The sequence below is a fragment of the Anomalospiza imberbis genome, chromosome Z (genome assembly GCF_031753505.1).
Source record: "Anomalospiza imberbis isolate Cuckoo-Finch-1a 21T00152 chromosome Z, ASM3175350v1, whole genome shotgun sequence".
In the NCBI taxonomy this organism is placed as follows: domain Eukaryota; kingdom Metazoa; phylum Chordata; class Aves; order Passeriformes; family Viduidae; genus Anomalospiza; species Anomalospiza imberbis.
The window spans coordinates 64,039,978-64,053,966 of NC_089721.1; the positions used below are offsets into that span (position 1 = coordinate 64,039,978).

Sequence of the window (13,989 nt, forward strand, 5' to 3'; positions counted from 1 at the left end):
ATCTCATTTAAAATATATTCTACTTACTGCTTTTCAGAACTAGGTCATGTTTTGATAATTGCATTTATATTCAGATGTGTGACCTAGTAAGGAGTTACATCTTTTTAGCTATATTTTCAGAAAGAAGACCATTAAGTTACCTTTATAGACAAATTACAGTAAAGGTTAATTATGTCTTCAACAACTGGATAAATTTAACTTTTTAGAATTAACATCCTTTGGCTTTATTTAATTTCTGTTGATGTCATTGCATTTAAAACCCTTACACTGGTTGTTCTGTAAAAAGCTGTAGTATCATTTTGGAATATAGCTGCAGAAGGGAATTTTCTGGAAATTAAAAGCATACTGCACTTATTTATATGGGAGTAATTTATAGCTTCTTGCTAAATTTGGGTGAAGAAGTAAGACTGAAATAAATATGATTTTGTTTATAAATAAATGCTTAAAAAAAGAGCTGAAAAAATGGAATAGAACCCCATTAGTTGTGGCACTTGGAGCTTTAAGATGGGGAGGGGGAAATGAAAATGGCCTCTGTTTTTAGCAGTGGTTGCTTTTGCTAAAATTATACCAAAATTGTGGAGGTTTTTTTGGGGTTTGGGTTTGTGTGTATGTGTCTGGGTTTTTTTCTACTTTTTTCTTTGTTGTTGTTTCTTTTAATAGTAAGAATTATAAGATTACTTGTCCATTACTGTATTCTGCCTTGAAGCGCTTCGTTACTGAAGTAAGGCTGTCTTTACCCTAAAGAAATTGGGAAAGAAAAGCCTTAATAGGTTTATTGTAACCATCCAAAACAAGACAGGCCTGGCTAAATTAAGTCAAATGACAATGATTTTCAGAAGCCTTGTTTTTGAGGCTTTGGGGAGGAAAAAAAGGCCAACAATGTGGGTCAGATCTTCAATATGTGTTTTATAGTATGCCTTTTATTAAATCCATGCTGTTCTTTATGCTAGCTATGGTGTCAGAGCTGTGATAGTGTGTATATGTTGTCTTTTGAGATTTCAGTTGCAAAACAGACTGAGGCTATGTAGGGAGCTGAATGCAATAGCCATATTCCTCAATAAAGACACCATATTTAATAAAAATAAGAACTGAACCTCTAGAAAGAATTTCAACTCAGCCATTACATGTAATTACTCAAACTGACATTTAGCTCCAACCTCTATTAAGTGAGAAACGTCATTTACTAGCAAAACTTTTCCAAAGAATGTAGGCGTAAGTTCTCAAATCTCATAAACAGGGAATAAAAATTGGAAACTGACTTTCTTGGTTACTTCTTAAAATTTACATGTGGTCAGGCTTGATTTTTATTTGACATTTGGAGACAGAACACCTTACTCATGGCCTGATGGAACCTAGAGCTGGACTAAGTTAAGAATGATTTTTTAATAAAATACTAAAGTTACTTTGTTTTCTTTGGTTTTATTGCATTGTAACAAATGTTACAGGTCTTTATTGAAACTATTTGATTAGTGTTTATGCATAAGCTAACTTATAAATGATACAACTTTAATAAGTGGTGATATTTAGTAACTTTGTTTGTACATAATTCAGTCAGATATGGTTAGTTTTAACATACTTCACTTTGAATAAGATCATCTGGAATGAAAGCACCTTGTGGTCAGTTGCTTGCATTTGTGTTTTTATTGTGTGCTTTTTATTTTATTAAAGGAGATGCAGTTCTATATTTACAGGGTTTTTTTTTTCCTTCTTTAACATTTCTTCTGTCCTTCTGGCTTTTCAGTCATCACCAAAATTTTAATTTACCTAAAAGAACACACTTGTTCATCCTTCAGACAAACATCCTCTTATCAAAAAAGCTCCTAGTTTGACTATTGACGATGGCACATACACGCATTTTTTTATGCCACATTATATGCTGCGGTTTGGTTTTCGATGCAGGCTGTCAAAAATTTGTTTCAGAAGTCCCAAGAATGGTATCAAGACTAAAAAAAATTTCACTTGATTGCTGGTCTGCTGTTACCCCACCTTTCCATTGTGAAGGCTTAAAAAGAATCAAGAGTTATCCATGATGAGATTGGTGCTGTGTCTTGTTTTACTATTTGAATCTGTGAGGCTTCTGTGGAGGTTTAGTTAGCATTTTAAATCCTGGTTTAGGAGTGAACACTCAAAATTTACCAAATCCACCAAATCCATCTGTGTTTGCTGGAAGTAGATCTGGCCATCAAAAATGTAGTACTCTAATTTGGAAATCATTTGATAAGAACTGTGGAATTCTCTCTTGGGAAAGAGAGATACAGGCGATGAGTTGTGTTTACCAGGAAGATGAATGAAATTTCAGATAGCTATCAAATTTGAAAAAGGAAAAATTACAGCTAGCAGAGCCATGCTTAACAGCTGGCCTCTGCCATCATTTCTGTGTTGCTAACACAGTGAAATACAGATTTTAGCACGGTATTTTGCTTGTGTATTTTGATGTTGCCTGTTTGATTAAGTTTACAGCATAGCTAATACAGTCCTTGAGTGCAAGCATTCTGAGTGTGTTGCTAGGTTCTTTGTTGTTTTCCAATGGTAGATTTATTTCTTCTCTTGATATCGAATTAATTTAAGATAGCCTTTGACTAACTGTTGTCTGATCCTGGTGCTGCTGTACAGCAGTGAATAAAATAGACATAACCTCAGCAGTAGTTTAGTTTTTCTTCTGGTAGTAATTCCTAATGTTGTTCTGGAGGACAAGAGCCTATGCTTTGGACATGGCTCTTAAAGTTTTCTTCCACAAAGGTAACTGTATCAAAGTTAGAATGCTGCTCACTCAAATGGTTTATTGAGATCAATATAGCCAGTTTGCTCTGTGTTAAAACAAGCCTCCAGTATCACTTGCTGTCCAGGGCTTCCATTCCCTCCCCTGGGAGCCACACTGTGCATGTTTGATGTTTTGGTAACACTATCCTTTCCTCACCCTGTTCAGGTATGAAATTGCATGTTTCAATTGCTGAATGAGAAACAAAAGTTTGTTAGCTCTTTGCTTTGCCTGTCTTGGTCTCTGGCTCTGTTCCTTGAACGAGTTGGTATTCAAAGGGTAGCAACTCCTGACATGGTGCTGAAAGCATAATGTTGATCTTCTATTGAAGAAATCCTGAGCTCACTGATTGGGCCAAGCACAAGGCTTTGACTTCAGAATTGTCAAGTCTTGTAGTGAATACCCCTTTCGCCTTGGTAGGTTCTGACTTGATGATATTACTAAGCTAGTTTGTAAAAAAAAAAAAGAAGCTTACTGTGAAATGTTAGGGAGTGTTTCTTCTGCAGTGTTCTGTGAATGAACCGGCTTGAAACTATTACTTGGTAAATTATGCTAATTTAGAAATAAAATATTTTAGCACTAGACTGGGCAATGTATTGTGTCAAACAAGACTGGTAGCTTGATTACATACTGTGCTGTTTTTGTGTGAGTAATAAGTTCTTAAATATATTTAGTAAGAGTAAAAAATAAAATAAATAATTTTCATTTTTCGTTTATCCAAAGTTTTCACTCATTTATACAGAAATTCGATTCCATCATCTAGGTTTTACTTCATTATTGTCTTACTGAGAGCAGAATGAGACTACAAGACAAAATGTTAGTAAATATGAAGAAATGGCAGAATCTGTTTATCAGACTGAGAGATGATTGAAATATCCAAGTGATTTTCTATGGTACAAGAAAATAATGGAAGAGTTTGATACAGAAAACAGTAGCTGAAGGGTTTAATTAGACCACCTCTCATTCCCATTAGTTTCTCAGTTTCTGTTTCTATTATCAAGAATGTAGAACACACCGTCTCTCTTACTTGTCCATAATAAAGTACCAAATAGAAAATTTAAAAATAAAGAATATAATATTCCTCTATTAAAGTTAAAACTTTTTTTTTTAATTCAAAAAACCATTGTTTCTATGTCACATATGAGAGTGAATGATTAAAGAAGGAAACTGGGAAATTAATAGGATTGAGTGAGGTGCTTCAGCCTATGTCAAAACAAATGGAAGAAAAGCTTTATTACTACCTTTTGCTTAATAATCAGCTGTAATGTGCAGTAACCATTTTCATTAAAAAGCAAAATTTCTTTACAAATACTAAAAAGAATGGGGTTTTCTTGTGCAGCTCTTTACTGTTATTGATTATCTGCCTGAACTTTGAAGGTATTAAAGCAAAGACAGTAATGTTCAAGTCTATCAACAATTGTAGTTTGTTAAGCTTCTTATCTAAAGCGCAGGAATTAGAGGATACCTAAAAGCCTTTCACGGTTGTGACAAGCAAATGTATGGCACAGAATTCTGTATTCAGACTTTAAAGTGTGGTCGTTTTTGCAGATGAATATATTTTTGAAACATACAGAGATAAATTAGTTGAACAATCACATTATCATTATTTTTGCACTTATGAGAGGTAAAGCTTTATAACATTTGATTACTTGCCCTGTGCAAGAATGGTTTGACCAATCTTCTTTACCCTGAAGTTCATCTGGGAAGATTTGACAGTCTCTCTCAGCCACTTTCAAGTGTTGCTGCATACACTGGTTGGATTTCTTAGTGTTACAGAATGGATGCAAGTACTTGTTGAAATGTTTTGTTTCTGTTAGCTTTTTTCCCTATAGATTAATCTTTTTTTGACAGTAGTGCTTGCAACTGAAAATGAAAGCAAACTGTTGTAGTCACTGTCTTGATTACAGATTTTGCAAGGCAAGGTAACTGCCTGAAACAAAACTCATCACAAAGGTTATATGCCATCACAATGTTGTTCTTCAGGAAAAGGTGCCCCAAAATGAAATCAAGATACAGTGCTATGTTGTAATTTTTTTCCTGATTTCCTATGACATAAATTATTTAATATGTTAAATGTAATTTTGTGAACATAATGTTCCTAGTATAAAGAGTATTCCAGTTATCAGAACTGCACATGGACTGCTTCTAATTGCCAGTCAAGGGGCAAAGCTTATGCCCTTTATGCACCCCCCTTTATTTTTTTTAAGGTAAAAGATCTTATTTTTTATAAACAAGAGACACATCACCAAGAAACATCAAGAATCTGGGTAGTAAAGAGGTGGAAGAGAAATTTATTCTGAGTTACAAAATAATAATATTTAGGTATAAACTTAATTATTTTAAAAACAAAGTAAAAATCCATTCCCAGTTATTATGCAAGCTAGGATGTAGTTTCAAATAATCATTACTGCTGATTAAAAATTCCTATTTATGTCTGTGACCTTTTGAAAATTCTGTTATAACTTGTAACCAGACAACTTGGAGATTTTGGGTTCATAAAGAAAGTCTGTAAAGTAACAGATCTCAATCCTTTCAATGCTAGTGTAGGAATCAGCCCATAGACTTGCAGTATTATATGGGTTTAAGCTATTTTTAGTTGAAATATAAACTAAAGATAAATGGCATGTAAATAAGTGCCTTGCTTTGTAATAACAAGACTAAAATTTGTAATTCTTTATTTGACATTCTCACTCTTAAGATAGAACTCTCTTTTCCTCTTTCTTGCTTTCCTAATGGGTGACTTTCAATCATGAAATCTATCTACACATATGCACTTAGTGGTATTTAAACATTTTGGGAGCATGTGACTTTTTATTAATTTGAAGTCTCCATTATTACTAAATTTAAATAAATGTACTGAGAAATGGGGAGGGAGCTTTCTTATCTGTAGATTAAAATTTGTCCTTGGAGAGGTTCTGGAACAACTAAACATGGAAACTAAACTACTACCGGGAACACAAGGGACAAGAAAGTCATAAGGTGGAGTCGTAAGGTGGAGTCAGAGGAGGAAAATGATGTTTAACCAGTCTGACAACTTATGATGAAATGAGAAGTTTGTTAGATGAGAAACATTGTTTGTTAGATTGAGAAACCTGGATATTGTCTACCTTGACTTCAGTATGGCTTTTTGACAGTACCTCTTGTAAAGTTTTTTGTAGAGTAACTGGTCAGTATGGACTGGATGAAAAGGCAGTGAAATTGATTGAAAATTGGCTAAATCAAGGGGTCCCGACTGTGCATCAGCAGCATGAAGTCTGCTTGGAGGCCCCTAGCCAGTCTGTATCCCAGGGGCAACACTGGATTCAGTCCTGTTTGACATCTTTTATGGTATGGATGATGGGGTAGAATGTAGATTCAGCAAGTTTGCTGATGATGTAAAATCTTAAGGAGTGGGTTGTGGTACTATTCAGAGGAAACTCAGCAAGCTGGAGAAATAAACTAACAGGAACATCAATAATTTCTACAAAGGAAGATGCAAACAACCTCATGCACCAGGTACGTGATGGGGGTAATGATAGGAAAAGCAGCCGCACAAGAAAGCCCACAGGTCTGGGTGGGACACCAAGTTGAATGTGAGATAGCACTGTGCCCTTGTGGCAAGGAAAGACGGTGGTATCCTGGGCTGTATTAGGATCAGTATTATCAAGAGTTGAGGGAGGTGATCATTTTGCTCTCATCAGCACAGATGAGGCCACTGCTGGAATACTATGGCCAGTTCTAGGCTCCTCAGTAAAAGGCAGAGCTACTGGAAAGTCCAGTGGAAGACCCTGAAGGTGATGAATGCTCCAGAGCATCTCTTCAGCGAGAAAAGGTTGAGCAGGCTAGGACTAGAGAAGAGATGGCTCACAAGGTGATGTCAGCAATATATGAGGGTGTTAGAAGATTAAGCTAGGCTATCTCTGGTGGTGTCTATTGACACAACCAGAGGCAATGGGCACAAAATGGGACAGAAGAGATTCTTCCTGAGATCAGGAAGTCCTTATTCACTATGAAGGGACAGAGAATTGATACAGGTTACCACGGAGGTACTGAAGTCTCCCTCCTTAGAGATCTTCCAAAATCACCTGGACATGAGCTTGAGCAACCTGTTCAAGGTGATGCTTGGTTGAGCAGACAGGCTGGACAAGGTGAGCTCCAGAAGTCTCTTTCAGCCTCAACTATTCTGTGATTTAAGGGTTTCCCATCTGCTGCAGACATACGTAGGCAGATGTTTGCCACACTTCCTTAATTTGCTAGAGTTAAATAACAAATTGTGGAACTGTTAATCTTTTCCTCAATTTATAGCATACTTTCCTCTAGTGATCCACGTAATACTGACAGTATGCAAGATACTTTTATACAATTCATCCTCCTGGCTTTATGATTTATGAAATCCTTTATTCAGAAGGAAAAATTACTTGCTGGAAATGCCCCCTGAAGTTGCTTGTCCTAGTAAGCTGTTCACTAATCAAGCTAATCTGTCAAATAATCAAAAATGCACATGTGGAATAAATAGCTTGGACAATCTGTTTCTTTGTTCTGTGGCAATTCAGTTTTGTTGTTATTTAAAATTGAATTTTGTAGCTACTGCTGTCTTAGATACAGTTTTTGAGGCAGGAAGAGTATGCTCACTACTTTCAGTTTCATTCTGGGTAACAAGAATTCTTCTGTTCATAATTAAAGACAAGTCAGGGTTTTGAATCTGGTTCTGTAGGTACTAGAGATAGTGACAAGCTTCTGGTTAATACCTGAATAGCTGTTCTTTCTGAAGACTGGTTGCCAGAGGTCACTGAATTAAGATGAGAAAGGAACAATAAGGACCTTTTTTTGAACATTGTCCAGGTACAGGAAAATACGGGAATAGCAAGGGAAGTTAAGGTGACTGTCTTTTATTTCGTTAATGTTTCGTATCAAATGCATAAGAAGGCAGGCTTTAAACTGGGGCTTCATTTGAATGTTTGTAGGTACCAAATTCTGACTGCTATAATTAGTTAAATTGAAAATATTTGCTCTAATATGTAAAAAGTACTTCAAAAGTAGAAATTAATTATATCTAAGTTAACTAAGATATAAGAAGTGAATTATATCTATATCTCATTATATCTAATTGTATCTAATTATATCTGTGTAGAATTTTTGCATTGTAGGGCTTGAGTGGACTTCCATGGAATTTTCTGATTTATGGGAATCATGAAGTGGTACTGTAGTAATAGTGCAGACCTTTTATTTTAGAGAAATTAAATTCCATGTCTATTAGATTTTAGTTCTTTAATGATGACTCCTACATCTTGGCTAAAGGAAGGTAGTACTGCAGGTATTCTTCAGGTTGATTGAAACAACTGCCAGGCTACAAATGGGTGATTCTCATATACTTTATTGGCACTTTAACAGTCTAAATCTCAAAATCTTGTGTATAGCTCAGGAATGGTTTTTTTTTTTTCTGTTTATGAGAGTATGTGGTACAGTTGCTTGCAGAAAATCTTACATGTATAAATTTGTTTAGCAAGCAAGGAGGACACTCCTAGAAGGTTGGTCTTTTTGAGTTTTATATATTCTGAATTCGTAATTATTTTTCTGGGTGTTAAATATTTTGTGTTAATCAGTCTGGAATTCTGGATAACCATATTATTCTTCCTCTTCCTGTTTCAAGAACTCACAGTAAGGGATCAGCATTAGTAATAGGCCTTCCTTTGAGTAATTGGACACCAGGTAAAGAAAGTGGTTTTTTGCCTGTTACATGAAATCTACTGTATAATAATGTCTCATAAAAACAAGGCTACTTTCATGTGTGAATTGTTGCCATTTTGGTTTTACTATATATATTAATTCTTCCTACTTCCTTCATCCTTACTAAATTGGAAAGTAGGTTTTTCTTGTTGATCAGGCCATTTATTTTTTATCAGTAATGAGAAACTGAGGCTGTGTAGGAATAAAAAAAGACTGCTTGAGGGTTACTGAGAAAATGTCACATGTAATCCTGTTTCCTCCCAGCTATTATCTTACATATCTGTAATTTTATAGGAACTTCCTTAATAAATTAGTGAGAAGATTAAACAGTAATTTATGATTCAGGTCAGTAGAATCCAGGCATTTTCTGCTTTCATTTTGGGGAATGACAGTGTCTGCAGTAGATGAATCAGCTGTGTAGGTGTTATGGCACACATCTGAGAAACTATTTAATGGTCAAATCCTCCAGACCAGGTGCATGTATTCATATGCTGGCCTGTTGTTTGTCATATCATGGTCTCTAAGCAGAAGAGAAATACCTTGTTAGTCAGCAGCAGTAAACATCATGTGGAAAGTCACTTGAAGATGAAATAACAATTACCTGCCTCGCAACAACTTGAAATTACTTCCAACACATTGCATGTATTTTTATGTACTTAATCGCAAAGTGCTCCCCCTGTCACATTCTGTACTCATGGCAAAACTGTGGGAGAGTTCACTTACTCTATTCTACACCTATCAGTAATGAAGTCACAGGCGGTATCCCAAGACTACAAGATGCTGCTCGTCCCCCTAATCTAAAACTACATGTGACATGTATGTTTACCTGGGACGTATTTATGAAGTTGAGCTGAAAGTTCACAGTTACTGCAGAGTAGGAAGCCGTATATATTTATATTCCTGCATGTCATATTTTCTATTTTGTTTGAGCTGTTTATGGGTTTAGTTGAGGTATCTAATGTTACTGAGTTTATTTTCTCTTATTGAAGTTCCTCAATTTACCTGTTGGTCACTCTATCTGTATCATGTCTTGAATGGCCGATAAACATCCTTTTTTACAGGTTTTGTCAGCTTCTGTGCTAAGAGATTATTCCTTAAACAACTTAATACATAAAATTTATTGTGATTTCTTTGTTCACATTTGTCTTTTCTTTAGCTAGAAGTGTCTGCTCCTGTGATCTCTAATACAGGGATGTATTTTTGTCTTAGGTCTGGCTCTGTTGCTGACATAACATAAACTGAATTGGACCCTTCTATTTCTTTCCTTACTTAGAACCTTACTTTTCTGTAATATAATTAAGCATTGATGTTACATTAGGATGTGACTTGGCATTTACTTGGGACATGTTTTATGTGCAGAATACAACTGCATTCACAGAATAAGCAGCATGTTTTACATTAGAATATATGTGTGAAGTAATCCTTTCTGAATTAATTGTGTGAACTACCTTATTATTTAGTGTCCTTCATAGTCCTCACTTTGATATACTAGGGTAACTCAGTGAAATTCTCTAACTAAAGTTTAATGCTGCTCATTACTTAGTCTTTTAACTACTTCTAACAACTTTAATCTTTATGTATACATGGTCTACTCTTGTCTCTGTGTTGTACTCTCTCATTTAGTTTAGCTAATCTGTTTCTTTTATATATATCTTAAACTCCTTTTTTATTTCAGTATGCAGCTCATGATTGCACCCAGATAAACCTGTATCACATCTAGAATTTAGGACTAATGAGTAGTAGTACAATTGCTTGAAATTTATATCTTGTTATTTGAACTGTAACAAAAATGTAGAATGTTAAAGTATAAAACCACTAGGCCTCTTGGCAAAGCTTTAAATATTTTTTTATCACTCATAGCAAATGAGCCTTTTCATGTAGAATCATTGTGGAGATTGACCTGTCTATATATGTAATTTATTGTTCCTAAAATTTGAGTGCATACAATTCAATTAACCCTACAGGGCATTATTTGTCAAACATCATCTCTGCTTTACCCTTGTTAAAAAGTTCTAGCAGCCTGGAAACACAGTTTACAATCCCAAGTGATTACTAACTTTTTTCTATGCTAGTTTTTCTGATGCTTCATGAGAACATGTTAAAAGGATTAATTTCTTAAATTCATTTAAGAGATACACACAAGGCTATTACAGAGAATTTGTCTTTTGCCTTTCATTCGTTGTCAACTCAAGTCAGGTGATCCTTTCAAATTAATATCCTTGGGAAGTGATGATTCTAACATTATCAAACTGCTTTTTATCCCCTTGAATTGTGATTTTTTATTATTTCATGGTAGGAGCTTGCTGTAATTATTGAAACCAAGCTGTTTTATAATACTCATTCATTAACTTCCAATTCCATGTGTAATAGTCTACTTGAATTGCACCATGGCTAATTCCAGAAGTTGCTTATCTTAGGAAAGCATTCTGCCTTGGAGTACTGCAAAAGCCATGCAAATAGTGCTCAAGATACTGTTTGCTAATCTCTGATAAATGGAACATTCATACAGGCAGTAACTGCTGGAAACTGCAGTTAACAATGTGCCTTCATGTTCAGGCAAACTATTTTTTATTTACCCAAGGCAAAGGCATATTTCTTTAAGAGAAAGGCTAGCTGTGTCAGCTAGCAACATTGCAAGACTGTTTGGCAAATTGTTTGTGTTGACAGGGTTATAAGTTTCTGTCAGCAACCGTGCCCTGTTGGAAATGAGAGTTGCCTTTCCATATATCTCAGAAGAAGTAAACAGAGAAAGAGCAGATTTTTCTACTATTCCTCTGTCTCCTATGCCTTCTGTGGCAGATGGCAGGTATAATGGATACCTAGAGCTCTTTTAAGTCACTGAAAGAGCTCTTGAAAACACTAATCATTAGCCTCTTTTGGCACTGAAATTGATTCAGATAATCACTATTAATCATGATCTAAAGCAGCAACCCAGGGACTTTGTTTTAAAGCATCTGTTAGAATCTTGAAAATAATTGCTAAGTTTTTGTTCTTTTTTTTAAAGACAATTGCATTTTCATTAGCTGTTAATCATAAAAGCGGGTCATTTTGCAGCTAAAATAAACTTTGTTTAATTACGTATTTTGTTTATTACCCAATGAGAGACTACGGGCTTATAATAATTGTCAGGCTGATGTATACCAATATTTAATTGTTTCTTTTGTTGAATGAAGTTATTGGAAGTTTAGCTATCAGACAAGAAAAAGGTAAGCTAGGTAGCACAATTTCTAAATTTAGAACTAGTTAGTTCACTAGGAAAAGCTCTAATTAATACATTGAAGTAATAATTTTTGTCATATTACCCTTCTAGATTTTAAAATGAAATAAGTCTTTTAAAGTCTTTCATGCATCATTTTAATTTATATGTTGACAGAAGAGTTTTTTCTCTTCTATTTCTGGCTAAAGAAACTGAGTGAACTGGTCGCTGAATTAAATTAGCTGAAACATTAAAACAAAGAAAATATTTTTTAACATCTACAAAAAAAGCTGTTGTTGTCAAGAGCTGATTTAACATTTCAACAAGCTGTACACCCAAGTGTCCAGCTAATGAATTGCTTTTGGCTATCTTTGAAACTTTAGTAGCAACAATGTACTACTGGACTACTGTTGGAGTATATTTTAAAATGGATAGTTTGTGTTAACTGTTACATTAAATATAATTAAAGCTGTAATATACAAGTGTATTTCTAAAATGAAAATGCATTTTTCATCAAACTTTGAGTTTCTGGTGAATAGGGATGAAGAGAACTTGAATTTTCAGAAGGTGAAAAGCAGTACTTTAGGCTGATTGTTTAAATGACTTTATTGTGTCAGAACACCGATGATGAATTACACACAAACCATGCTATGGTTGCACAGGCCTCTGGAGCCCTGCTACCTGTCATGTGTGCTGGCAGTATGTGCATTTGTTTGTCAAACTTAAGAGTTTCCCACCTTTATTAAGCTGTTAGCTTCTGCTTTACAGGAGAAAAGGGGCAATGGTTGTGGCCATTATTGCCAGTGGTGGTCTGAGAATGTTAAGACACATTTCACTTCTAGCTGTGAAATGTATGACTATGGAATGAGCAAAATGTAATGAAATCACATTCCAGAGGTGTTCTTTATGAGGTTGGTGTTAATTGGTACTTTCTTTTTCAGCTAATCTGCCTGTACCTACTATTGCTGCAATAGATGGAACTGCCTTAGGTGGTGGCCTAGAACTTGCATTAGCCTGTGATATACGGGTGGCAGGTAGGTCTGAATACTGCTGTGGAATATAGGGTTGTTAGTGTTATAGCTGGCTTGACTAATCTGTCTGTTGGCAACAGTCTTATAATACTTTATATTTGACATTGTTTATAACCCATTATTTTAAAAAGTTTTAGCAGAAACCTGTCTAAGTACATGCTAATGTTTCATTTATAACAACTTAACCCTCTTAGCTGGATTGGTTTTGTTAAACGTTTATGTGATTCATCTGACCCTAATTTTATCAGTCTTGCCAAAGGGTCATGCAATTATTTTCATTTTTTTTGATTCTTGTGCATCTGAAAGTGCTCAAGGCAGAGACTTGATTTTATCTAAACATGGTGCAGGGGGAAAAAACGAAGTTGCTAATAAGTGTATTGTTACATAAGAAATTAAATTATAAAAGTGACAGGAACTCTTGAAAAGAGGAACCTTGAGCTAATAAGCTGCCAGAACTGTAAAGCCTATTGATGGAAAGTAAATGGAAACTTGGTTATGAGCCACTAAGTTAGGATTTAAAAAGTTATTTGGCTTTTGAGAATGTTCTGTCACCTAAAGAATTTAAATAATCAGATACAGAATTCTACCCCATTCTGAGATGTTAAGCAATAATATCCATTTCCTTTTAATACTTTCCATTTGAAAACAAGTCTCTGTTACTCACTGTTATTGCTTACTTGCTATGTGAAAATTAATAAAGTACTGAATTTGCCTTGATGGAAGTAGTTGGATCTTTCACTAAAAGCAGATCAGTTGAATCTGTTTTTTTAATAAACAAGTGCTTTAAAAATGATTTATTTTTCATTTTGAAGAAAACTTAATATATTAGCAAACTTCTAGGTCATCATTATGTATTTTCCACAGATTTTTTTCCTTCTGCTTTAGAGTAAGAACTCCTTTACATTCTATTTTTTAGCATCTTCTGCTAAAATGGGCTTAGTTGAAACAAAGTTGGCGATCATTCCAGGTGCAGGTATGAATGTTTTACTTTTGCTACCACAGATAACTAAATAACACATGTATTTAGTATTAGGTTTTGAATTGTTTATGGATTCCTGCTTATTCTTATATGTCGATTAAGTATTATAGCATGTGTTACTGCTTATTGCTTGTATTATTTACCAAAATTATTTTAAAAGTGTATTTCTTATCTTCAGGGACAGTCACCTGTATATTATGTTTTTAAGCGAAGTCTTTATTAACCAAGTCAACATTGAGCGATTCTGTAAGTGACATTTAATGTCTTGATCTGAAGGCTGAATAATTTTGTAAAGGGTCAAGCGAGGAAGAAGGATTAG

General features: G+C 34.7%; 1 protein-coding gene across 7 annotated transcripts in view; it reads left to right on the forward strand.

The window, feature by feature from the left end:
- AUH (AU RNA binding methylglutaconyl-CoA hydratase) overlaps nt 1–13,989 on the forward strand; it is a 106,960-nt gene that overhangs the window by 44,520 nt on the left and 48,451 nt on the right. For 6 of the 7 annotated variants that reach the window (XR_010994219.1, XR_010994222.1, XR_010994220.1 and 3 more), the window contains exons 5-6: nt 12,602–12,694; nt 13,608–13,664. Coding sequence is in view for 3 of the 7 variants with exons in the window: in XM_068175739.1 (XP_068031840.1) it covers nt 12,602–12,694; nt 13,608–13,664 (150 nt within the window). In the remaining 4 variants the exon portion in view is untranslated. Of the gene's footprint in view, nt 1–12,601; nt 12,695–13,607; nt 13,665–13,848; nt 13,924–13,989 lie in introns of those variants that run through there. The other variant, XM_068175740.1, reaches the window with a different exon arrangement.